The sequence below is a fragment of the Parasteatoda tepidariorum genome, chromosome 2, assembly GCF_982258835.1.
Source record: "Parasteatoda tepidariorum strain Cologne lab strain chromosome 2, Ptep-v5.0, whole genome shotgun sequence".
Classification (NCBI taxonomy): domain Eukaryota; kingdom Metazoa; phylum Arthropoda; class Arachnida; order Araneae; family Theridiidae; genus Parasteatoda; species Parasteatoda tepidariorum.
The window spans coordinates 86,419,179-86,446,464 of record NC_141756.1 but is presented as its reverse complement, the minus strand read 5'-3'; the positions used below and the strand labels follow the sequence as shown (position 1 = coordinate 86,446,464).

Sequence of the window (27,286 nt, the reverse complement as noted above, 5' to 3'; positions counted from 1 at the left end):
ATTACTTTGAAAAATACGAAAAAATAAAAACTTAAGTAAACTTATTCAGAAATTAATCTTTTATTTAATAAAACACTTCAAATAGATTTCAAATTACATAAAAAAAAATTTTTTACTTAAATAATTAAGAAAACAATACTTTCTAATGTTAATTCTATCTTAAATGCAATTAATAATTAATAAAACTAGTTCCCAACTATTTCCTTATTTGAAAAAAATACAAAAAATTTTCCTCTATGCCAGCGATATATGTACTACATGATCTCAGTGTACCTTTATTTCGGACAAAACAAACCTTTTTTTAAAAGTGTTCTATTTATATTTCTTGTCATGTGCCAGAAATGTCTTTCACTTTTTTTGCCATTAGTTTTTAGTTTTTTTTTTTAATTGAAGCTCGAAGTTTGGCTTTACTTTAAGAAAATAATAGTGTTTTTTAATTAAAAAAAAATAATGTGAAGACACATATTTGATTAAGAATTTGCATTCAATGAAAGATCGAAAGATTTGCTTCTATTTTTAGAAATGGATGAAAGAGATGAGTTAAAAGTTCTTGTATGAGGAAACCTTTGCCTAACTTCCTCTTTCAAATAAATCAAAGATAATTAAAGTGATTAAGTATTGATATCAAACTAATATACGGTCAATAAATATGAATTTTTTTATATTTTTTTACAACTGTGAATGGAAAGAAAAAAAGAAGTATTAAAACTGAAACACCAGATGGAGCCAAAACATCGATATTATATAGGAAAACGAATAACTGGATGTGTAACTTACTTTTTATTTTGATAACTATTACGCATGTCGCAATATGTCATACATGAAAATAAAAAATAAAAAAATATAGGACGAAAAATATACTAATTTTTATTTTTTCAGTTACAAATTTTCGAAATGTGTCCCTTTTGTTACTCAATAATCATCTATTCTGTAATCAAGTTTTTTCCAGAATTTTGTAGTTTCACACTGTCAACGAATCCTTATGCTGCACTAATGCTTCTCTACGTTTTTCAATGCTCCTGGCATTGATGCTTCACTAACATTAGTGTAAGTGTGAGGTTAAAAGTGTTTTACTCTTAGTTACATAGCCATCAATTTCCCCGGACTTTACATCAGGTAGATATTTTTCATACGGATAAGTTCATGAATATGTTCACTGTTCATGAACCACCGAGGCCGAAAACAATGTAATAACTTACAAAACGTGTTTGTGCAACATTAGAAACACTCGAAAAAGTGAAACTGCAAAATATGCGCAAAAATTTTGATTATAGAGTAAATAAAAACAGGATCTTGCATCAAACATTTCCGTTTGTGGAAGGAAAAAAATAAAACAATTTCCTTTAATTTTGTGTATTATTTATTGCAAAGTGTATAATAGTTTCAAAAATATAATTATATAAAATCAGGCTATACATTGAAGGTCTCGAATCAATCACTGATCAATCAATTCAATGAAGCAATCAATTCAATCAATCATACTGAACAATTTCGGTCTCCAAAAATTAAAGATACCAAAAAGATTTATATCAGTCAGTCAAATAAAGATGCCAAACGCCGGGTGGAAAAAAACTTTCTTAACAAAAAAATAAAATGAATAAATAATAAATAAATATAAATAAAAATAAGAAAAGGGAAAAAAGATTCTAGCTTCAACCTGTTCATTTTGCATTTGTCATGAAATTTTTGTCTGCTTGTTCGTCCATAAATCAAAACTTATATCAAATGCCGAGTAGATAGGCTGCAGCCAGAAACTTTATTTCTGGTTACAAGTAATTTAGTTAGAAAAATATTTTATTCATATTCTTTTCCCTCCAGTTAGGTAAGTTTTTCCATTACATTACAATATCTCCGTATTTCCGATATTTGTGATATCCTAAATAAACTCACTCGAATGGCAATCAAAATTATTTAAACTTATCTTAGTGTAAATAAGGTATCTGTTAACTAATTTTGTTTTACTTAATTTAACAACAAATGAGAATTTAAACAGAAAAAGAAAAAAAAATCTATACAAAATAATTAAATTATTAATTAATTTAAAAAAAAAAAAACAAACAGCATCGCTGATTTGTCATCCGATACCGTTGATCTCTCTCCCTTTTTAAAAAAGCACGTCTGGCAAGTCTAGAGAATGGGAGCCTATTTTTTTAGCTCTGGGAATACATTGATTTTTTATTACTGTTTTCATAGTTTCTTAAGTTTTTAATCAAGTATGTTTCAAAAATCAGCTTGTCAGAGTGGGATATTTTTTCAGGTATAGTCGTTCACTTCAACTTTGAAAAAAAATAATAACTATATATATGCAAATATTAACTACTGTTTAATAAATCAGTAAATATGACATAATTTATTTCGGGTGAACGATGGGGAAACAAAATTTTGATTCGCCGTGAAGACATAAACTTGTTCCAGGCGGTAGTTTCCAAGGTTAAAATCGTAATAAAATTTATTTGAGGCATATAATTTCCCGTAACTAATTAAAAATAACGGATTATTTCTATCAGTGCAATTAAAATAAATTTACTGTTCTTACCAAGGCACGTGTTAATCATGCGTTTCGAGAAAGAACGGATAATAACAATATAAAATATAACTATCACCTTTAAACCGAAACAAAGATTATTCATAATTTATTTCTTCATTTAACCCATTTTATGCCTAGCGTCATTTAAAAAAAATTTTTCCTAAAACAAAGTGATAGCGCAAGGACTTCATAATAAAGTCTTATTTTGTAAAAACGAAATAGTTCTGTCAACAATAATACACTAATTATATAAATATTTAAATTTGTAATTGCAGTCCAAGTACAGGGCTTTCTTAAAGCAAAGTTTTAGGTTACAAAAAGAAATATCAATTACGTAGTTACATTAACGTGTAAGATTTACGTGACTCAGAGGATAGAGCGCTCGCCTTCCAATGAGATGAACCGGATTCGAATCCCAGTGATGGCTGGTCGATTCAAATTCCACACCCGGGAACACTTGAAAGCATAATTACTCAACTAATATACGTTATATGCATACGTTTGAATAGTAAGTAAAAAAAATATGAATATGATTTAAGGTTTAAAAGTCAAAATCTAAATGTTGCCAATCACTACAAAAACATTCTTTTCAATGATTGTACCAGTTGGCACCTAGCAGACCACAGTGCTGTTGCAAAACGTTCTCAGTTGTAGATGGATCGTGCATTAGAATCCCTATTACCGCCAGGCAGACCGTAAAAGCTTTTTGAGGTTTCCTTCTCCATGCACCGCAGGTTCATTCCGTTGATAAAATACCCACAATAACTAGTCTCTTATACAAGTTTACTTGTTTTCTAAATTTGGTTCAAAATTACAAAGGTATACGGACCTTAACATTAACATCTGCTTACTGGATAGGCTAATTAAAAACTCAGCGGCGCGACAGCCCATATAGGGGCAAGGCCTACTGTGCCCATCTCAGTTTCCTTGACCTTGGGCTCTAGGGTGTAGGAGCGCATAGGCTAATTACTTAATCAAAAAAGTTCCGAGATAAAATTGGAAAAAGAACAAAATCCTGAAATTTCAGTGATTTAATTTTAAAAAACTAAACAGAAAAATTTCAAAAATTTAGCTATCAAGCTTTGTTAGTAATGAAAGTAACCATAGTGAAACAATTATTGTTCTATTTTTAATAATTCAATCCAGAGAAAAAAATTTGAAAGCTTACAAAAAATAGTAATACAAAAAAAAAACTTACTCAAACAACATTAACATCCTATTAAAAATATTTATGTTGTTACGTTATGTCAAATATAGGTTAACGCATTAATAGGTTAATAAAAATTGATGCATAGAACAAAAATGTCTTCTATTTCCTTACGCATTTCTAAAAAAAAAAAAAAAAAAAAAAAAAAACTTAATAAATCAATAACTAGTCGATTGCTTTTGAATTCGATATTACTCGCGAAATTCATAACGATCATAAAAAGAAAATATAAAATTACATCTCAACATAACTCAACGTAACAAGGAGTAATTTAAGAATTTACCTTCAATTTTTTCTCAGCACCATTTTTTTCTAATATTTTTTTAGAAATTATGGAGATAAGAAATATTATCTTTAGTACGCTCATTTATAACTCAACTATTTATAAACTAAGCTGTCATATTTCTTTACTGAAAACACACCTAATCAAATCTAAATTAATGAATAGTTTAAAAATACAAATCCCCATGTAGCGAGTAATTTTATTCGTAAAGAACTTCAAAACGTCTAAGGAAGGGAAGTTTTCCTATGGGATTTTTTCAATAGATTTAAAAAAGGTATTTTGCAAAGGAAAAAAAAAAAAGAATTATTATTACCCATTTATCACTTATATGACCTTGAAGGTTGTTTGAAACTCTGCCAAAAAGGGTAGCAAAGGAAAATATTAGAGTTTGTTATTGTTTTAAGTGGTTCGGATTAAGTTACAGTAATGGTTTTATAATATTTTTTTTTTTTTAAGAAATGAGAAAGAAAATGCGGAAATTTTTTGTTTTAAGTAATTACGGGGACTTAAAATCATAAAGAAATCGATCATTTACTTCATTATTTTTAGAGAAATTTAAAAGTAAAAATACACTCAAAACAGTAAAAATATTTTCATAAAACAAAAGGAGGCTTCAGAGAATTAATTTCCTGAGCAAGGGCACCGGCAGAATAATATAAAAGGGGGTGCAACCCTCTAACAAACTACCCCCCCCCCCTCAAAAAAAAAATTTTTTTTTTTTAAATATTCTGTTATTACATTTTGTTTTTTTATAACACATACTTTCATCTGTTAATTTTTTTTCAAGATACACTTCTTCATTGTTAACAAGATATTTAAAAAAAAGTACAAATTTCTTGTACTTGCAAATTTTGCCATGAGAAACTCTATTGATGGCGCTGGCATTGTTTTGTTATTACATATAGTTTCATCTGTTAATTTTTTTCAAGATACATTTCTTCATTGTTAACAAGATATTTAAAAAAAAAGTACGATTTTCTTGTACTTTCAAATTTAGTCACGAGAAACTGCATCGATGGCTCTGGCATAGCTACTGACTATGAAACACAAATAAAAAACTACTAACCGTAATTTTGTATACTAACGTGTTTGTGCACGCTTATCATTGGTATTTAATGTGTTGATGAAGTTTTGCAGTTGTGAGAAGTGAGTTTGTGTTATACGCCTTTGTTAAACTAAATAACTAATAGAAAATATAAAAAATTTTTATATTTTATTAAATGAAATTTAAAAATATAGCTTAGATATCTGCCAAGTTTGTGCATGCTTAGTGTGCATAACAAAAAAATCAACAATGACTCAGAATTCATTGAAAAAGTTATAAACAAATCTGGACGGCAAACAAGACGATTACAATTCTTGTTCGATTAAACAATTTTTTAATTGTTATGTATCAATTGTTTTTCTGTGTCTCTTTAATTGTTTTAAAAAAAAAAAACCAGGGGAGTGCAGGTGCACCCCGCTGCCGGCGCCCTTGTTCCTGAGCCTTCCTTGATTAGGAGTTATTTGAAAATTAGTGCTAGCCTCACAAAACAGAAGCACCGAACAAAAGCTGATTACCGAATTTTTTTAAACCTCATAAATTTTTAATTTTTTTATACTTTAACAGAATCAAACCGTTTATTTATAAGTTTATGAAAATGTTATCTTGAATCCTAGCGCGACCGAAATCTTTTTAGTTGTTTCTAGGTGAAACTGGTAATCTTAGTGATTAAGAGTCTATGTGACTATGTTATTAGTTAGTTGAAGTATGTTTCTGTGTGAAACATCGAACCTGTGTGGCTAAGGGTCTGTGTGACTTTGTTATTATTAAATAATATATATAATTATTATTGATGTTGATCATATGTTTAGTTGAGTTAATTAATGGTAACCAATACCATTACAATATGTCGGGTTCTGGCTCGGACTTTCGGGTTCATATTGAGCCGGTCTCATCTCTAATGCTTTTCGGTGGCTTCAGCTATCTTTTCTGGTCTCGCGTGACAACTTTTTAGAAATTAAGGAGTCATAAAGAATATTAAATATAATCCTCGAGACACATTATACGATTAACTTTTCTGAAAGGAAGCATTTTGAAACATTTGCTCAGTTTATACAAATTCCCAAAATGAAAAATATATCCATTTGCACAAACTAAATAATAATGTGGCATTACGCCTCTAAAATGAAGAGAGAAAGTGTAAAACTTTTCCCAGATCTAAGTAATGTCGCCCTCTCAGAAGATGGATGCTAATGTATCGTGACGAAAATCTTAGCGAGTAAAATAACTGACCTTCTCTGGAACTAGCGCAGCGGGTGATCTGAAATTATGTGCTAGCTCATGGCCATATTAAATTCGTGCCACACGCAAACTTGCAAGTTTTGTGAAGGGAGAAAAAATTAATGTAATCGGTTTGAAGTCGTGTTTTGATTTAATTCTTAAACGTTATGGAATTGGCATGAACCGGCAAGATTAGTTTGTGGAAATATGAGTTCTTGAAATGGTTGTTGCTATATGCCATAATTTGGAGTCATTAAAGGGGTTTAACTTTTTGACGACGAATTTTTATTTGACATATTTTTTTCATTTTTTATTTAGATCAAAATATGTGAGAAATATTATATTTAGCATTTAATAATTTATAATTATGAAATGCACTATCAAAAACTAGTGTCTTTTTCTGCATTAAAAGTAAAATTTTCCAAACGCGACTCACTTCTTACAAGGGAAACTAGGGAAGTGTGACTCGCCAATTTTGAAATAAACTAGTGGGATGTATGCCTTATGAGGAATAATTTTAGGGAGCAACATTCGTTTCGGCTCATAGAAGGTTCTGTGAGAGATAAAAAATAATTAAATATGTAGAAAAATCGGTGATCTGCTGGGAACCGTGTCTTAACGATCAGTCCACTGCGGGACGATGAAATTAACAAGAGAAGTGAAATTTTCTATCGCTAATAAAGAAAAAAAAAATCGACAATGCTTAGTTGGTCCCCGTAATCAGCAAAAATTCTAGAGATTTTTCTATTCTATTACAGAGAAATGAGAGGGCGAAAAATGAAGTCTGAAATTGAGAATCTCTTGCAAAATGCAGCAGGGTTGCATTTTGCAAAAGGAAGAACTAAATTTTTGAAAATTTTACTGCACAAATTAGTATCAACATTACAGAAAAACTTTGAATTTAAAAGCCTTCCTTTAATCATAAACAACAATTTTAATTTGTTTATCAACAATATCAATTTTAAAATCTAAATATTCAACATTTAAGCAACTTTCATTAGTCTTCTTCAAAAACAAATCTTTAGGATACATATTAAAAATAAAATCATAATTATCACAATAAAATAAAATCATCAATATATCTAAAAGCATTAAAATCACTAAACTTAACAAATTTAGCTTCAAAAAAATATTAGCAACAGCACAAGAAAAAGAATTACCTTGTGGAATTCCTATATTTTTCTTATAAAAATCAAGACCATTAAAAAGTACATTTTCAAAAAGATTAAACGTGTACAAATATACATTCAATAAGATTTATCATTTTCTATAGAAAATGATATTTTTAATCGTCAAGAGATAAATTATAAAATTTGAAAGAAAAAAATATTGCATTGTTTGTGTTTGAGAATTGTAATATATCTTAAAAAGTATTACAAAAGAGAAGAAAAAATATATATTTATTTTGAAACACTAACGATTAATTTTGTAAAATGTATAAGTTGGGTAATTGCGATAAAAAAGAAAAGTCATAACAAACAAGAAAGAGAAAAATAGAAAATGCAGTTTTTTTTAATTGTAATGCAAAGTTTTTTTTTTTTTTTTAGATTATTTAAACTAACAGCTATTTAAAAAATACTATTACGTAAATTAACAACTACTTAACAAAAGTAATAATTAAAAATAATCTAAGTTACCAAGTTTAAAGTTTATTTCATGCATTCAGCCTTTTTAATTAAAACTTATTTATTGCATACCATTTTAAAACTTATTGTACCCTTAAAACTAAAAGTGTACTTTAAAACTAAAAGTGTACTAAAAGTTCACATTGTACCCTTAAAACTTTAGTGGTATTAAGTTACGCATTTTATGAATTGCAAGTATGAAAAAAAAATAATCATAAAAAACAGAAAATAATCAAAAATATAATAAATTGTTTATAAATAATAATATAGTTATATATAGAAAGTTATAAATTATTGATAAATTAACTAACCATTTCTAACTATTGTTTTCTTAAAGCTAAAAGCTTTCGATAATATATTTATAATTTCAAAGTTTCGTAATCTTATGATGAAATTTCTGAATGAATCAATTACACTTATTTAAAAGCATTCAAAGAATGATATTTGGAAAATTTTAGAATTAAAGATATATTTGATTTCCTGTTGACATTTTTTTAAGAATATTTCTTTTCCTTTTTTTCTTCACAAACTGTTAGTAAACATAGTTATAAGTGAATCGATTCATTATTCATTTATAATAAATAAAATAATCAGGGGTCTGTTTAGAAGAAATTTGGGTCCGTTAACGGACTCTTCACAAAATATCTTTTCATAAAAACAGACCCTTCACAAAATATTTTAACTTAAAAAGAGACCCTTTACAAAATAATTTATCTTTTAATCGGACCCTTCACAAATTTGTTTATCTTCATTATTGTTTTGTTAATCGAATAAACCCTTCCCAGGAAAGGGGGGGGGGGAGAAAGACAGATGTAAACTAACTAAATTTTGTCTTCGGCAGAAGCTTTTCCTTTATTCATACGAAATGAATATTCTGCGTTCAGCAGTATAGGCTAAATACCAAATACTTATATGTTGCATCGCTAATTTAGTAGCTGCAATTGCTGTTTATTTTTTAAAATTTAATTTTTTTAATTATAATTTTACAGTGTTGAGCATAATCTTGTACGTCTTTACAATTTAAAAACTACTTGAAAAAGTTTTTTTGCAATAACGGACCCTATTTGCACAAATTCACAAAAGCGGACCCTGGTTGAAAGAATGTGACTTAACGTTTATTTTATATTCACAAATTACGAGTAATTTTTTCACAATTTTACAAAAACGGACCTTTCACAAAATGCCTGGACAGACCCTTGAAAATGCAAACAAATTCAATACAAATACAGTAGGGAACCGCTATTCCGGATAACTGATTTTTCCGGTTTTCTGAATCGCTACAAAAAGTCGTTTTTTTTATTGTTAAACCCAACTAAAAAAAAAAATATTTGGAAATAATCTTGAAAAAACGAAGTAATACACTAATGATTATTTCCAAAATGATGCTAGGGTAAACCATGGCTAAAGAGAATACAAGGGCTAGTTCACTCCGCTCTTAGAGCTGAAGCTACGATTTCCCTCCTCATGACGTCACTGTGTCTACAGATCTCGGAGATCGCAAGCAAAGATATGATAACTTTGCATCTTTCTCTTGTAAAAATAAATTAGACTTTTTCTGGTTATTAGCCTTCAAACTTTACGTAATTAACGCATTATTTCCGTTCATAAACATAGTTCAAAAAAAACTTTCTTGGTTATTATATTAAAAAAATACCATTTTAAACTTATAAAAATGTTTTGCTAGTTGGTGAAAATGACACGATAAATACTTTATTTTAAAAAGTTCAGTTTTAACTTTAACTATTAAGAAAAATGAAGGCATATATCGACACTTTTTTTATCTACATATTCTTTTATAAAGATAAGTTAAGTTAAATTTAGAATCCCTGATTTTAAAATATGTCGTTAATAGCAATTTGTTCATACTTAATCATTAGGAAACATCAACCTTAAACGCTAATTACTGAAACAAAATAATAATTAAGGTTCATAATGACATCAGAAATTTTACAATTGTTTACAGACATTTCAATTTACGATGATATAATATATAGATATTTAAATTGAAGAGAATATAATTTTTAAAAAAAATCATAAATATTTAGAATAACTACATTAAAAAATATGTTATGAAATTAGGAGAATTTCAACTATATACTATATATTTTATTTATACTTTTTACTTACATTTTAATTTTCTTTGAATTTATCTATTTTTTAATTCTTTTCACCTGCCTTTCTTTATGAAGTAGCGAGGCGGTTTCTATTTAGATAATGAATTTTTATAAAAGTTCTTTACGGCAGAATAAACGTATGGCGGTTTTATATTAACTGTGTCATTTCGGAATCCATTCTTTACATAGTTGTTCATTTACTATAGGGAACACGCGAAAAATTATACTTTTTCCTTTTGTTTTTATATCAGAATTTTTGCAAGTTGCAATCGCGCAAACTGGCATTTCGATAATAGTTTTAAATTCGTGTAAATTCACTGCAAAAACTGAGGAAAGTCATTATAGAAAATAACAAATGTCTTAGAATATCTCGCAAAAAGAAATGATCCAATATTAGTTAGAGCTAGTAAGGCCAAACGCTCCGTTCTTGAAGTAAAAGTGCGAGCTTTGCGCCAAAGTGACGTCACTAGAGTGACGTCGCAGGATCGGCGCGGCAAGAGATACTTCAAAGGAGTGAACCAGCCCTTCTATTCTCTTTAGCCCTGAGGGTAAACATCTTTCAAAAAAGAAAGAAAAATCCTAAAATCTTACGAGGAAAAAAAAATTTTTTTTTAAAAAATAGCGGGAAAAGTTATCGAATTTCGTTCCGGTTTCTTGGTTTTCCGATTTCCGTATAACGGGTTCTGTACTGTATTACAAATTAAATACTTGAAAGAAAGAGCAAAAAATAAAATAAACAGATATTTAATTTAGGAAATTCATCCCTGTACTACAACATATAAGCTGTGTTCAGTTGATCAACCATAATGTATGTTTATTTTTAAAAAATGGTATCATGACCTACCTCGAAGACACCCGCTAGATAAAAACTTTTGGTTTGTATAAGAGATTCATATTTCTTCAATCCATGCTAGATGAGTGAACGTTCATTTTCTATTAAGTTGCATAAGTATAATTATTAATATCACTCTATGTTACAGAAACTATTTAATAATTGCTGTTTTAAAACTCTAAGTTCATTCCAAATTAAACACTTTGAAAAATAAATCAAAATTACATTATTCAAACTACAGTACAGAACCCGTTATCCGGAATTCAAAAAACCGGAACGAAATTCGATGAAGTTTCCCCCACTTTTTTTTTAAAAAAAATTTCTCCTCATAAGATTTTAGGATTTTCCTTTCTTTTTTGAAAGATGTTTACCTTACCATCATTTTGGAAATAATCATTAGTGCATTACTTCATCGTTTTTTCTTCTTTTTAAGATTATTTCCGATTTTTTTTTTTTTTTTTAGTTGGGTTTAACAATAAAAAAAACGACTTCAGAATACCGGAAAAACCAGTTATCCGGAATAGCGATGGTCCTGATCGTTCCGGATAATCGGTTCCCTACTGTATTTCTTTAATGTAAATTTTCAATGCTAAGTTATAACATTTAAACTCTTATTTAAAGATTCAATACTACTAATCAGTATTCAGAAAAGTAACATTTTGAACTAACTAAAAAATTTTGACTAAATTTATTTTATTTTTCAGACTGGATTTTTGGCTTAAAATAAAATTGCATTTTGAAGTTAGTCAAATTTAGATGTAATCATATTATGGGAGACTTTGAATCAGTATTCAATAGATTTTAAAATTGGTTAAATATTATTGATCTTTTTTGTGGGAAATATGTATTCCGGTAGCCTAAGTGTTATATACGAGTAATTTTATGAATCTAAACAAATTGACTTAAAAATCATATTTAATAACTACTTTTTGCTAATCTGCAAAAATTGAAAACTTTAAAAAATTACTAATTTAAATTGATTATTAACATTTACTTAACAATAAAAGACATTCAACTTTTGTATTTTATTTACCTAATATAACTTCAATTTTGTTCTCAATTAGTGAGATTTTCATCACAAATACTAATACCAAAAGTAATTTTAGATATTAATTTAAGTTTTTTACCACTTGTCTTTTTCTAAAAGATAAAAAAAAAAAACATTTAGTAACAAAATTACAAAAGCTACTTTTATAAAAATAATAGTACAACATGCATTACAAAAGATTTATTAAATAAAAGATGTAACAAATAATTTTAATTAAAAAATGCTAGGAGTCTTTTTTTTCTCTCATTGCAATAAACATATTAAATTGAAATCAGGATTCTAATGATATGAAAATGAATAATAATTTATATATTAGTCAAACATAACTGGTTGTAAATAAAGTAATATAATCCAGTAATCAAGGGGTAAATTAAAACCAAGATGAACATGAATTAAAACATTTAGATCCCTATTATTCAAAAAAAATTTTTATTACATACTTCAAAAATATGGTGTCAATAGTATAAACAATACTGTATTTAGTCAGATTACATATGTGAGAAAAACTCTTATTCCATTAAACTTCAACATAAAGGTTTCTCACCAGTAAAAACACAAACAATAAAGTCAGCTTTTGAAAAAAATAACTCTTTTTTTTTAAAAAAACATATTAAAAGAATGAGGTTTTTCACAAGTATGAATAAAACTTCAATAAATTAGATGGATCTCAAGCGAAAAAAAAAGAAGACTTTTAACATGAATATGGCTTTCAAATAGAATTACCAAGACTGTGAATAGTTAGATAATTCTTTCTTGAAAAAGCTAGGTTTCTCACCAGTATGAACACTACCGTGCGTAGTGAGATTACTTTTTCGTGAAATTTTTTAATTACACATACTACAAGAATAAGGCTTTTCAAGAATAAGGTATGAACACGATTGTGTATTTTCAGACTACCTTTTAGTGAAAAACACTTATTACATATATTACAAGAATAAGGTTTCTAACCAGAATGAACACGGTAATGTCTATTCAGAGTCCCTCTTTCTGAAAAACTCTTATTACACGTACTACAAGAATAAGGCTTCTCACCAGTATGAGCACGATTGTGTTCTGTCAGACTACCTTTATGTGAAAAACTCTTATTACACGTACTACAAGAATAAGGCTTCTCACCAGTATGAACACGACTGTGCTCTGTCAGACTACACTTTCGTGAAAAACTTTTATTACATATACTACAAGAATAAGGTTTCTCACCAGTATGAGCACGACCGTGTTTTGTCAGACCAGCTTTTTGTGAAAAACTCTTATTACATATACTACAAGAATAAGGCTTTTCACCAGTATGAACACGACCGTGTGTAGTGAGATGGCTTTTTAGTGAAAAACTCTTATTACATGTATTACAAGAATAAGGCTTCTCACCAGTATGAACACAACCGTGTGAATTGAGATGGCTTTTTATTGAAAAACTCTTATTACATGTACTACAAGAATAAGGCTTCTCACCAGTATGAACACGATAGTGTTCTGTCAGTGTACCTTTATGTGAAAAACTCTTTTGACATATACTACAAGAATAAGGCTTCTCACCAGTATGAACACGACCGTGTTCTGTCAGACTACCCTTTTGTGAAAAACTCTTATTACATATACTACAAGAATAAGGCTTCTCACCAGTATGAACACGGCTGTGTACTTTCAGCTTACTTTTTAGTGAAAAACTCTTATTACATACATTACAAGAATAAGGCTTCTCACCAGTATGAACACGATAGTGTTCTGTCAGTGTACCTTTATATGAAAAACTCTTTTGACATATACTACAAGAATAAGGCTTCTCACCAGTATGAACACGACTGTGTTTTGTCAGACTACCTTTTTCTGAAAAACTCTTATTACATATACTACAAGAAGGCTTCTCGCCAGTATGAACACGGCTGTGTACTTTCAGATTTCTTTTTTGTGAAAATTTTTTATTACATATACTACAAGAATAAGGCTTCTCACCAGTATGAACACGATAGTGTTCTGTCAATGTACCTTTATGTGAAAAACTCTTTTGACATATACTACAAGAATAAGGCTTCTCACCAGTATGAACACGACTGTGTTTTGTCAGACTACCTTTTTCTGAAAAACTCTTATTACATATACTACAAGAAGGCTTCTCACCAGTATGAACACGGCAGTGTACTTTCAGATTTCTTTTTTGTGAAAATTTTTTATTACATATACTACAAGAATAAGGCTTCTCCTCAGTATGAACACGACGATGTTGATTCAGAGTCCCTCTCCTTGAAAAATTTTTATTACATATACTAGAAGAATAAGACTTCTCACCAGTATGAACACGACTGTGTACTATCAGACTACCTTTTAATGAAAAACTTCTACTACATATACTACAAGAATAAGGTTTCTCCCCAGTATGAACACGATGGTGTTGATTCAGAGTCCCTCTCGTTGAAAAACTCTTATTACATATACTACAATAATAAGGCTTTTCCTCGGTATGAATACGGTAGTGTAAAGTGAGAAGTCTTTTTAGTGAAAATTTTTTATTACATATACTACAAGAATAAGGCTTCTCACCAGTATGAACACGTCCATGTATATTTAGACTACCTTTTAGTGAAAAACGTTTATTACATATATTACAAGAATAAGGCTTCTCACCAGTATGAACACGACCGTGTGTAGTGAGATATCTTTTTAGTGAAAATTTTTTATCACATATACTACAAGAATAAGGCTTCTCACCAGTATGAACACAATTTTGTTTTGTCAGACAAATTTTTAATGAACAATTCTTATTAGATAAACTACAAGAATGCAGTTTCTCACCAGTATGAACATGACTGTGTTTGGTCAGACTACTTTTTAGTGAAAAAATTTCATTACATATACTACAAGAATAAGGCTTCTCACCAGTATGAGCAAGACTGTGTTTAATCATATTACTTTTTTTTTGAAAAACTCTTATTACATATACTACAAGAAGGTTTCTCTCCAAATACAACTGTGATTATTCAGAAGCTCACTTTGAGAAAAACTTACAAGAAAATATCTTCTCACCAGTATGAATATGATTATGTTTCGTTAGATTACTTTTTTGTGAAAAATCTTTATTTTATATACTACAAGAATAAGATTTAGTAACAGGATACTTATTCTGAATTAAATTAGGCCTTTACTAACATATGATACAAAAAAGAGCAAGCTGTATCAAGTCACTTACTTTGACTAAATTTTTTATTAGGTAAAATATAATACCGTAGAAATGTGATCACCTTACAGCAGGCATATGATTTATTATTAAATGCATCTATGAAAACATTAATTTAAATTATATTGAGATGTAAATATTTTTTATTTATCCCAAACTACTTTAATATTTCTCTTTTGCTGAACATACCAAGATACAAAACTAAATTATTTCACTTAATTTCTTTTTATCACAAAAAACTGCAGAAACAATGCACAACTTCATGTATTAGATTCAATACACTATGAATGAATGCAGTTTTAAGCATAGTGTAAAATGAATGTTATGTGTTATTAGTAAGTATTAGAAAAATTAACAGGAACAAAAAATAATAATATTAACTATTTTGAACATAAAATTATCAATATATACACGAAAATAATTTATTTCATTAGTAATTTATTCACACAGACACTGCAGAAATATAGTTCATTATAAAATAAGAAAAGCAAAAATAAAAACTTTTTTTTTTCGCTTTCACAAACTTAAAAGGTTTAACATAATCTATTAAAATATTTAAAAAAAACTTTAATTGCTAACTTTTATATCAATGTTTTTTCGTACACAAGAAATGCAAGCTCTTATTCATTACAATATATATGAGAAGGTGAAAAAAAGTTTAATTCCATTTTCGAGTATTAAATTGCCATAACAGATTAGAGAAAATATTTTCTCGTGTGAACAGGAAAATCACAATTTAAATTTCTTGCATGTAAATATCAAATCATATGTGCTTTATGAAAGTGACAGACAGCTTAATTATCCGCAACTGTTATCAGTAATTTTAATCTATTTGTAACTGTTTGATAATGTACTGCTTGAAAAGTTCGTTTACTTGAACCAAATTATTTTTTTTTTCTTGATTAATTTATCACAATGCTTGAATAAATTACTTCCATATTATGAACTCAAAACAATTAAATGAAACTCCTTCGTTTTGTACACTTTTTAGAACAGAAATCAAATTTTTTACAATAAAAAAGTATAATTATGAACTACACTTGGAAACTTATAAACACACAAACTACAAACATTAAATTTCCACATGTGTAAACATTTTTCTGTCAGAACATCATTGCAACTGTAACACACATTGCACAGAGTATTTACTGTTAGTATTACACCATAGAATGTTACTGCAAATAAGATTGCCTTTAATAATAATGATTCCTTTTGCCAGAAAGAAATTTTACACACTTAATGATTAGTTCATTGATTAAATCAATTGTACAGAAAACAAAATTTAAAAAAAAAAGATATATGAATGCACAGTATGAATTTTATTTACTGTCAGGAGAAGATATTTTATCATCCACATCAATATTTTTTTCCGTAAAAAAAAAGATAATATGTGAATTAGTTCTGTATGGAAATAACCCTTTTAAAGCACTTTCTATATTGTTTCCATTACTAGAATGGTAATTCACTTTACATTTGTAAGATTATGGATACACAGGCTTGTAAATTTAATCCAAGTAGGGGCAAATCAAAAAACAATTTTTTGTTTGTTTTTCTTTACACAAATAGGGTTAATTAAAGTCGTCTTCGGTATAAGTAAGAAAGTATGTTTTAATATGATGCAATAATATAATATAATGATTTATATCTCAGCAAAGAATTTTTCAACAAATAAGTGCACATTTGCGGTGAGCGTTGGTTACGTTATCGGTTGCCTATTTCAACTATATATTTATATCAACTATATATTTATATATAAAGAATATTTCACTATATCCATCTTTAAATAGACAGGGACAGTGATGACGTATTTCATGACGTCAAACGACGCGTCCTTCCAATCTCCGTTCCAAACATTCTGTTGAACGATCCATTTAAATGGCATTTCCTATGTTAATTTAAGACGGCAAGATTTTTAGTTGTTTATTGACATAAATAAAATTATTTAGCGCTTTTAAGAGACTTATTCCTAATTTATGTAGTTTTCTTTATACGGGGTATCAGTAGGTTTTACGAGTTAAGTGCATTAAATGCTATAAAAAAAGTTTCAAAATGGTCAAGTTATCTTTAATTTTGATATATAAAAATTTAAGCGTCAATATTTTTAACTCTTGTTTCATGTTTATAATAATGTCTTATTTTATTTAGAATTTGTTACATATTCTTTATCTACATCTAATTTTTTTCTTTAGTTATGGATAGGCATGCATTGTTTTTAAAAACGTTTTGTAATTTTTAATCTATAATTAGATTGTATTTATCAATACTAATGTCTGTTTATTTAATTAAGTCTGACGATTAAATTTGTAGTTATTGTAAACTTTGTTTGCTTAAGATTTTCTGATTATTGCTGCTAATTCTCATTAGCTTTAGTTTTTAACTACTAAATAGGAATAAATTATGTTACTAACTTATTGTTAAATGTGCACAGAGTTTTAGTTTAAACTGAGATTTATTTTGACTTGAGATTTTTTCTTGTTATATTTGTCAACATCATCATTAAATAGTTTTTAACAATAATTTTATGCATTAATTTTTTGAGAAAATTAAGATACCTTATTATTAGATAATTAATATTAGATTATTCTTAACGTTACTAGTGTAGTGCTAAGTTAATGTGTAGTGTTATGATAGTGCAGTGTAGTGTTATGTTAAAAGGGTCAATACTATGTTTAGTTTCCAGAATTTTAATATATAGAATAGCTAAATTATTTTAAATTTTTTTTTAATTTTCATTTTAAAATGCGAGAGGAACAATTTTTGTAGGTGTTATATATGAATTTATCTTAAAATCTCAGATTCCTATTTTATTCGATAAGAAAGTGCAACATGAATTTTTTAGAAATCTTTAAAACATACTTATCCCATACAGAAACTTTTATTTAACATTCATATTTATTAATCTATGTATTCACATAGGTGTTTAAATTTTACTTATATAATAATATTAATTTCGCATGCATTTCAAATAAATATAATTCAAATTTTTAAGAAATTTTTTAATTTAGAAACTTAACTCTTTAATGCATGTATACATATTTAGTTATACAGCTTTTATATTTGGCAAATGTTACTGTTATCACTTTTTAGAGAATAAAATTTGCATTTAACAGTCTAAATCAAAATTTTTTAAATTACCTTCATAGTAATATTTTATTTGTTACAGTGAACGTAATATTCAAGTCATCCAAATTTATTTCATAATTTGGTTGTAAATATGTTTTAAGATCTGTCAACGTCTGTGTTAAGATCTTGTTTACATAATATTTTTTTTTTTTTACTTCCTATCATTTTAGCTCAAATTTATTGGTAAATTTACTATTTTAAAAACGTGTATCTTAAATGCTTTATAATTTTCACTAACTTATCTGACTTTATTCATGCTCCTTACATAACTTTTTAATTTGTTTTTAAATTTTCATTATTATTTACAATTAATAAGTTGTCTCAATATTATAAAAAAAAATTTATTTAATATAATATACATATTTTAAGAAAAATTAAACATAAATTAGAAATAACATTTTTCAAATAATAAGATTCACAAATTTCCGATTTCCAGATTATAACTACAATTTATATGGTAAATATTAAATACCAATTCTCCCAATCATACATACAAAAAGTTTTCATAATCATTTACAATTAATAAGCTACTCCAATTAATATCATAAAAAGAGATTAACGTAATATTAATATATGCAACACTTTTTCTTGCCCTTTCAGTGGTTAAATTCGACTCTATATTAATAAATTCAAAGATTTAGTTGACCCACTTTTAACTACATGAGAAACGCCATATTGTTTGCTCCGTTCGAAACTTTGTTTGGAACGGGGAGAGCTAGTGACGTCGTTGATGACGTAGGACTAACCCTGTCTATTACGTTACGCTTTGATGACTGACCGGCAGTTTTGGAGCTCTCTGCTTAGTTGCGCTTATAGCTTACTTATTGTACAGTGGGAGATGCTTTTCCTCAAGCTGTAAAATTAATTTAAACAGTCGCAGGTAAATGATAATAGACCAAGTATTATGGAAGATTTGTTATATGTATTTTACATTGTAAAGCCATTTAATGTACATACTGCTGTGTAAACTGTATGCCCGGATACTTTTTCTGTATGCCTTGAGAAAAATAATTTAAGTTGATTGATAGCACTATTTAACAGCATTCCATTTGAAAAACTTATTGAAAGTATTAAGTATTTGAACAGTATTTAATTTAAAGAGCTTGTTGAAAGCCCTGGCTGTGTCATTTTGATAATAATAAACATTTTTTAGCTTTAGGAGCAGATTATAGTTGGCAGTAAATAGTTCAATTAGTTGCAGTAGCATTCTTCATTCTAAACTGAGCATTCTAACTGTAGCATTCTAAACTGAATTCCATTTGGAAAACTTATTGAAAGCACTGGTTGTGTCATTTTGAAAATAATATATATTTTTTAGGTATAAGAACAGTTTATAGTGGATTAGCCCATTTCGATCACCATGCCCGGGGGGTTTTAGAAAAGCAACACGCTTTTGACAGACCGGTTTTACGCACAAAAAGTGGCGCTCGCATCTTTAGGTATATTACTCGTATTTTCTGACATTAGTTTTCTAAGTATCTAAGCCAGGGGTCCCCAACCTTTTTGTACCTAAGAGCAAATACCAGAATATCGGTCGAATGGCGGGCACCATTTATTTTTTCAAGATAAATGTATAGTTGGTAGGCATAGGTAATAATACACACTACATATAGTGCACAAAAAAATTTATTTTAAAAATTAATTTAACATATGAATATAATTAGCATTAATATTCTTGTGTAAAATAAATGATTACTAAATTGCTTGCAAAACATACGAAGTATAAAAATTATTTATAAAATACAGTCAGTGTGGTGTTTGGCATGGCATTTCGCTGGCCAGCGATATATAATTGGGAGAATATGATGCTCTTTTTAAGAATGGAATTTATTCCTTCAACTATTTTCCAGAATTTCTCATGTGATATAATAGTTTTGAGGATAATGTCATTCTGAAGATCCACAATTTCTATCTCCAATTCTCCTCGCTTTACTTGAAGAAATTCTGAAATGTATGTTGCTATTACGGTTTATTTGGTTGGTAAAAGGATTAGCAAAAAAGTTATCAAAGGCTCGATGATATTTTGTTGAAAGCGCCTTTTAAATTGATCTTGAAGCAATTGGAGGTTGATGACAAATGTTAATAGGCCAATTTCACTGTCACCTATCATTTTTTTCATGTTTGGAAAATACACAAGAGACTTCATTTCCAAATGTGATATCCACAAAACTAGCTTAGCTCTGAACGAGTTTATAGCCTCTATCATTTTTGCTTTATGTTTGTCCTTTCCCTGCAGCTCCAAGTTCAAATTATTTAGTTTTTCCATTATTTCCGTTATGAAAGACAAATCTGCTAGTCAAAGAGGATCTCTTAGTTCTAAAAATGTTTAATTTTTGGCTACAAAGTAATTTTTTATTTCTCCAATTAAATGTAGAAACCTCTCAAGTACTTTACCTTTACTGAGCCAGCGTACCTCAGTATGTATCTGCGTAGCATAAAATTTGCATAGCATTTATTGCGAAAATGGAAAACTTAAATATTTTATCGTTGGGTACAAGCAGCGGGCGCACCTAGATCGATCGACGGGCGCCATGGTGCCCGCGGGCATAGGGTTGGGGACCCCTGATCTAAGCATTGCGCGTAGTCAGTGTTGATCATTAAAGAGCAATTTAATTTAAATTCTAATTTTTTTTTCTGAAAACCAGCATATTACTTTGTACATTGCTTAAAGATGTCTATGCATCACTCGCAATTTTTTTGTTTGTTTAGTGAGGTTTTAAAACCAGTGATCACACAGATTATGTGCAATACTATAGTTTCGGTTATGTTCAGTTTCGGTTTTCAGAACTAGGGGTTAATTAAAACCGAAGGAAGGATATTTGCTTATTCGACCATAGTTACTAGTTTGAACCGTCTGGTTCTTTTATAACTGATGTATAGATGCTTATATTAGAGTTTTTTTAATATTTAAATATATGATTTAACAAAACGAGTTCAAAATTAAAACCCTTTAAATTTTAGTAGTTAACTATTATCGTTTTAAAATCGTTATCATTAAAAATGCTTTATATGACACATTTTTTTAAAAAAATATAAGCCATGCAACCGTAAATTTGTTGAATTTTCCAATGAGAATTAAAAATAAAAATCTTTTTCATCAAAATAATTATTCGTAGAATTAGTTTTCGAAGTTTTCTCCGTTTTTCTCTATTTTCTTTTTATCCTTTCTGCTTTATTGGGATATGTTTTAGTGATCATATTGAAATCTGCAAAATCATTTCTCAATGTCCGCAAAAGACTATTTACCCTGCTAATGAATTGCCCTCAATCAAATGCTTTTCTTTTTGTTTTGTTTTAACAAGGAAGAAAGCTAAAATAACTCATAGTTTATGTAAATATTTAAACATTGCTGCCATTCTGAATGTTTTTTTAAAGAAAACAATCATATTTTGCGTTACACGTAAAGAGAAAGCACGAAAACATCTTTCAGATTGCTTGTCGCTTAAAAAGTTCCAGCTCAGTAATCGTACTGATTTTTTTTTAAATCACTAAACTTGAGAAATTTGGCTTCAAAAAATTAAAAAAAAAATATCAGCAAAAGCAACAGAAAAAGAATTACCTATTGGAATTCCTATATTTTGTTTACAAAAAACCGAGGCCATTAAAAAGTACATTTTCAAAAAGATTAAACGTACAAATATCCATCCAATAATCTTTATCAATATTTTCATTAAATAAATATTTATCGAAAATGCCACTATAAATTTCAATTATTTGTGCATGTGTGTACAGATTTTCGGATGTGTGATTGCATGTGTGTACAGATTTGTAGTTTCTAATATTAATGCTTTTGACTTTGAAATTCAAAACTGAATTTCAAAGTCAAAAGTATTAATATTAGAAACTACATTATTATTAGTAAAATTCAAAACATCACCGTTACTATATCAATAACAATATTTTTCTCATCTTGAATCTCAAGCAAAATTATTTTAAGAAAATAAAGAATTTTTTTACTAATACTAGAATTAAAACAATTCTTACTACACGCAACAAATCTAAATTTTACTGGATTTTTATGAAATTTAACTATAGGAAATAGTTAAATTTCACCTATTAAAGGAATTAATAGGTGTAGAGAGGTGCATAGATTCCCGAAGTGAACTATCAATAACAACCCTCATTACATTAAAGCAAAAAAGCTAGCATTGCATTATGGTCAGAGCTGATGCAAAACTTCTACTATTTTTAAGAACAATATGCCTTTAAAATTTACGCTGTTTTAGAATTGATCTAATTTAGGAAAATTATTCATTTCCTATGTTTACCTGTTCTGCTGCGAAACAATTAAAAACACACATAAATAAATATTTAAAATTTTTACAAGCCTTTCAAATATAATAATGTTCATATATATAAAAAGTAAGTTCACTCTAGAAATAAGATGTTTCAGATGAAAAAAAAAGACGTTTTTGTTTTCATTTCTAAAGAAAGAACAAATAATAATAGAAATATTAAAACTTTTATTGAAACAAAGAACTAAAACAAACTATAACATGTAATCTCTTGACTAAAAAAAACTATTATTATACAATACAATTTTGATTGAATATATAGAATAATCATTAGGCTTAGCGGAAAGAAAACAACTAGGTAATAATATTGAATGTAATGAATGAATGGAATTGGGGAATGGATTTTTTTTCGTGAAAAGAAGATTTTACCACACTTAGACTCATTTAAAGAATATTAGTACCATATTTTATTTAAAGAATCTTTTTAACGAAAATTTTACTTTCTTAATTGCCGAAAAGTTTAAATCGTTCACAAATAATAATATCTAGAACAGTAGTGTTGCGCAAACGTTGATTTACATCTTTTTTTGATATCGTTTTGCTATCATTTATCGGAATGGACATTCTGCTGATTTATTTAAATTGTATTCGGACATAAATTTAAGATATTATTTTGTAATATTAGAATGATCTTTCGCTAATATTTCTGAAATCTGTCCTATTTTAGTTTTAACTAAGATTATTTTACTTTAAACTGCAAGGATAAAAATATTTAAATGAAACTTAATTTCTTTGCGAAAGAAATGACTGAATATTTTGGCAGCAATATGAAAATATATATATGAATGAAAAACCTTGAAACAGCAACTTTCACTAAAAGCTCTAACATGAAATTCTTAAATGACAAATAAAGAACGACTACTTGGCACCTTTGTCTTCTGAGTTGGGTTCAATTTAAAAAGGCAATGAAAGACCGAAAATTAATTGCAGAGAATTTTTTTCCAAATCTAGTTCCATAAGGCACAACGATTAAAAATATCATTTTCTTTAGAAAATGGTATTTTTAATCGCTCAGAGATAAGCACCTTTTAAGTACTTTTTAAGCACTCAAAAGATTTTTTTAATTACTTTCCAAAAAAAAAATCATAACTAGGATCTGTGCAGTAGCAAAAATTATTTTTTCTATCATTTTGAAGTTCTTAATTTAAAAACGTAAAATCAATAAAATTTAAAAAACATTTTCAAAAACTTTTCATAATCATTATAAAATAATTAGTTTCTGGTAAATATTGCTGTGAAAATTATAAAAATCATGATTTTTTTGTATTTTAGAACGACGTTCGGTACATCATAGAAAAAATCTCTTCTTGAAAGATAAAAAATTAAGCACTTTTTACAAACACCAAATAAGAAAAAAGCACCTTTAAGGGCTTTTAAAAAACGTAAATCAAAAATAAGCACCTTCAAGCACTTTTTAAAAACACTACGCACCCTGAGTATGTACTTAGTCCAGCACTTAAGGCCTGTTTAGACGATCCAATTTCTTGAACAGAGATTGATTGATATTGATGGAAACTTGTTTTGCTTTGAGCTTTGATCGTGTAAACAAACATCCAAGAACTTGGTCCAACTTCTTGGACGATAGTAGAGCATGTTCTACTTTCCATCCAAGTTTTTTCTCCCTTAACCAATCAGCGACCTTGGTTTTGTGACGTCAACAATCAGGCAGCAAATCATGTCGTCTTCTTGTCTGTTTTCATATATTTTAGCCCAAATAAATTGCCCTGTTGCGGTTTATTTGTGTTATTATGATTTTATTTGAATTTATTCAGTAATTTTAAACTTATGTAAGTATTATTTTATAATGTTGAATATGAACAATGCGCATGCGCGAGTTTTTCTTTCAACGAATCAGCGACATTCAAGAACTTGGATAGTGTCAACGAATCATCCAATTTCTTGGACAGAGAAATCCGTCCGATTTCTCGGATTCAAGAAATTGGACCGTGTAAACAGGCCTTTAGTCCTGTTGTTATTATGATAACTTATAACAACAACAAAAAATGACCAATCCTACCTTCGATATTAATTCCTTAAACCTCACGATTATTTAAATTGCAAAAATAGATTCGAAAAAGTAATTTGTGAATTGACACTTGTAGTTTTCTTTTCTTTTTCCATAGAAATCTTGAAAATAGAAAGAAGCCTCAATTTGAAAATACATTACTAATATTTAAATCAGAGGGAAATGTTCGATTCTATGCAATTGCGAGCGAGCAGATGTGCAAGGATGCCCCAGGTCGAACTTCTTTATAAGATGCCCCTTAAAAGAGTAGTGTAACTCACTGGGGAGGGAACGCAGAGAGGCGAAAATATGATCAAAACTACCAGAATATGGCAAAATTTACCGTTTCTCTGGCTCTACGGGAACACCAAAAAGCTCGTGCTTTGGTAATATGTATGTAAAATCTTTTATGTAAAATCTTTTTATGTAAAATTAACAATAAAATATGGTATCATAATCCGCGATAAAATTTAGAAAACTTGGTAAAATTCGGTAATTTCATCATTATACCGTAGAGCATTGCAGAAAAACCGTTTATTCGATTAAATTTACTTTTCCATTTCGTAATTTTTACTAAAAATGCAGTGATATATTATTTTGAAAATCAGTACTTCTGGGAACCCGTTACGATATGAACGGAAAAATTATCAAATGAAGGGCTTAAATACCGTATATTGCGATTTTTTTTTCAACCGTAAAAATTTTTTTTTTACCAGAAATGTAACGGTAATTTTACCTGAATTTTTATCTCCGTGAAAAAAGGTAACAAAATAAAACGTTGAAAAATTGCATATTTACAGTAATCTAAATTTGTAATTTAAATCCATCTTTTTATATATAAATCAAAAGCAAAAACTGTTGTCTAAAGAACAATTTAATGCATAAAACATTTATTTTCTTATTCTTAATTAAAGAATATTTAATACCTATAATTTCATTATTAAATTTGTTTGAAAATCATAAAATATTTTGGCTCTGTCATCTTACCTCCTCTGCAGATCACTGATCATATATTTTGTTTCAAACTTTACATTTTTGGTCTTGTCATAGATTGCGATTTTTCATATAGGTTGTGTGCTGTTTGGAAAATGTCAGCTTCTTTTAAAATTATGAGATAACTCACTCACAAGGAATTAATTACGTAAAATAATAATAAAGATAAGGCATAAGAGTGATTTGAAAAGGTCGGCTTATTTTCAAATTATAAGATAACTCAGTCACCAGGAGTTAATTCCGTACTATAATAATAAAGATAAGGCATAAGAGTGGTCTAGTGCTGTTTTGATAAATTCGGCTCCTTTGAAAATCATGAAGTAACTCATTCACAAAGTATTAATTACATAAAATAATAATAAAGATAAGGCATAAGAGTGTTTTGAAAATGTCGGCTTCTTTTCAAATTATAAGATAACTCAGTCACAAGGAATTAATTACGTACTATAGTATCAAAGATAAGACATAAGGCATAGGAGTGGTCTAGTGCTGTTTTGATAATGCCGGCTTCTTTTCAAGTCATGAGATTACTCATTCACAAAGTATTAATTACGTAAAATAATAATAAAGATACGGCATAAGAGTGTTTTGAAAATGTCGTTTTCTATTCAAATTATAGGATAACTCAGTCACAAGCAATTAATTGCGTACTATAATAATATAGATAAGACATAAGGCATAAGAGTGGTCTAGTGCTGTTTTGATAATGCCGGCTTCTTTTCAAAGTCATGAGATTACTCATTCACAAAGTATTAATTACGTACTATAATAATAAAGGTAAGACATAAGGCGTAAGAGTGGTCTAGTGCTGTTTTGAAAATGTCGGCTTTTCTTTTCAAATCATGAGATAACTCATTCACAAAGTATTAACTACGTAAAGCAAAAATAAATATAAGTCATAAGAGTGTTTTGAAAATGTCGGCTCCTTTTCAAATCATGAGATAACTCAGTCACAAGGAATTAATTACGTACTATAATAATAAAGGTAAGACATAAGGCGTAAGAGTGGTCTAGTACTGTTTTGATAATGTCGGCTTGTTTACCAATTATGAGATAACTCATTTACAAGGAATTAATTACGTACTATAATAATAAAGATAAGACATAAGGCATAAGAGTGGTCTAGTGCTGTTTTGATAGTGTCGGCTTCTTTTCAAATTATGAGACAACTCATTAGCAAAATATTAATTATGTAAAATAAAGATAAGGCATAAGAGTGTTTTGAAAATGTCGGCTTTTCTATTCAAATCATGAGATAACTCATTCACAAAGTATTAATTACGTAAATTAAAGATAAGGCATAAGTGTGTTTTGAAAATGTCAGCTTTTCTATTCAAAGTCATGAGATTACTCATTCACAAAGTATTAATTACGTACTATAATAATAAAGGTAAGACATAAGGCGTAAGAGTGGTCTAGTGCTGTTTTGAAAATGTCGGCTTTTCTTTTCAAATCATGAGATAACTCATTCACAAAGTATTAACTACGAAAAGCAAAAATAAATAAAGTCATAAGAGTGTTTTGAAAATGTCGGCTCCTTTTCAAATCATGAGATAACTCAGTCACAAGGAATTAATTACGTACTATAATAATAAAGGTAAGACATAAGGCGTAAGAGTGGTCTAGTACTGTTTTGATAATGTCGGCTTGTTTACCAATTATGAGATAACTCATTTACAAGGAATTAATTACGTACTATAATAATAAAGATAAGACATAAGGCATAAGAGTGGTCTAGTGCTGTTTTGATAGTGTCGGCTTCTTTTCAAATTATGAGACAACTCATTAGCAAAATATTA

General features: G+C 28.3%; 2 protein-coding genes across 3 annotated transcripts in view; both read right to left on the bottom strand.

The window, feature by feature from the left end:
- LOC107453736 (dual specificity protein phosphatase CDC14AB) overlaps positions 1-27,286 on the bottom strand; it is a 135,830-nt gene that overhangs the window by 31,363 nt on the left and 77,181 nt on the right. The window lies entirely within an intron of this gene.
- On the bottom strand, positions 11,693-16,850 carry LOC122269211 (uncharacterized). The gene has a single exon (XM_043041179.3). It carries the CDS (start codon positions 14,799-14,801, stop codon positions 12,843-12,845), a length of 1,959 nt encoding a protein of 652 aa, XP_042897113.2. The 5' UTR covers positions 14,802-16,850; the 3' UTR covers positions 11,693-12,842.

What these genes read in the sequence shown, in the direction of transcription:
- LOC122269211 (XM_043041179.3), bottom strand. Translation starts at nt 14,801, where the DNA reads ATGATTAAACACAGTCTTGCTCATACTGGTGAGAAGCCTTATTCTTGT.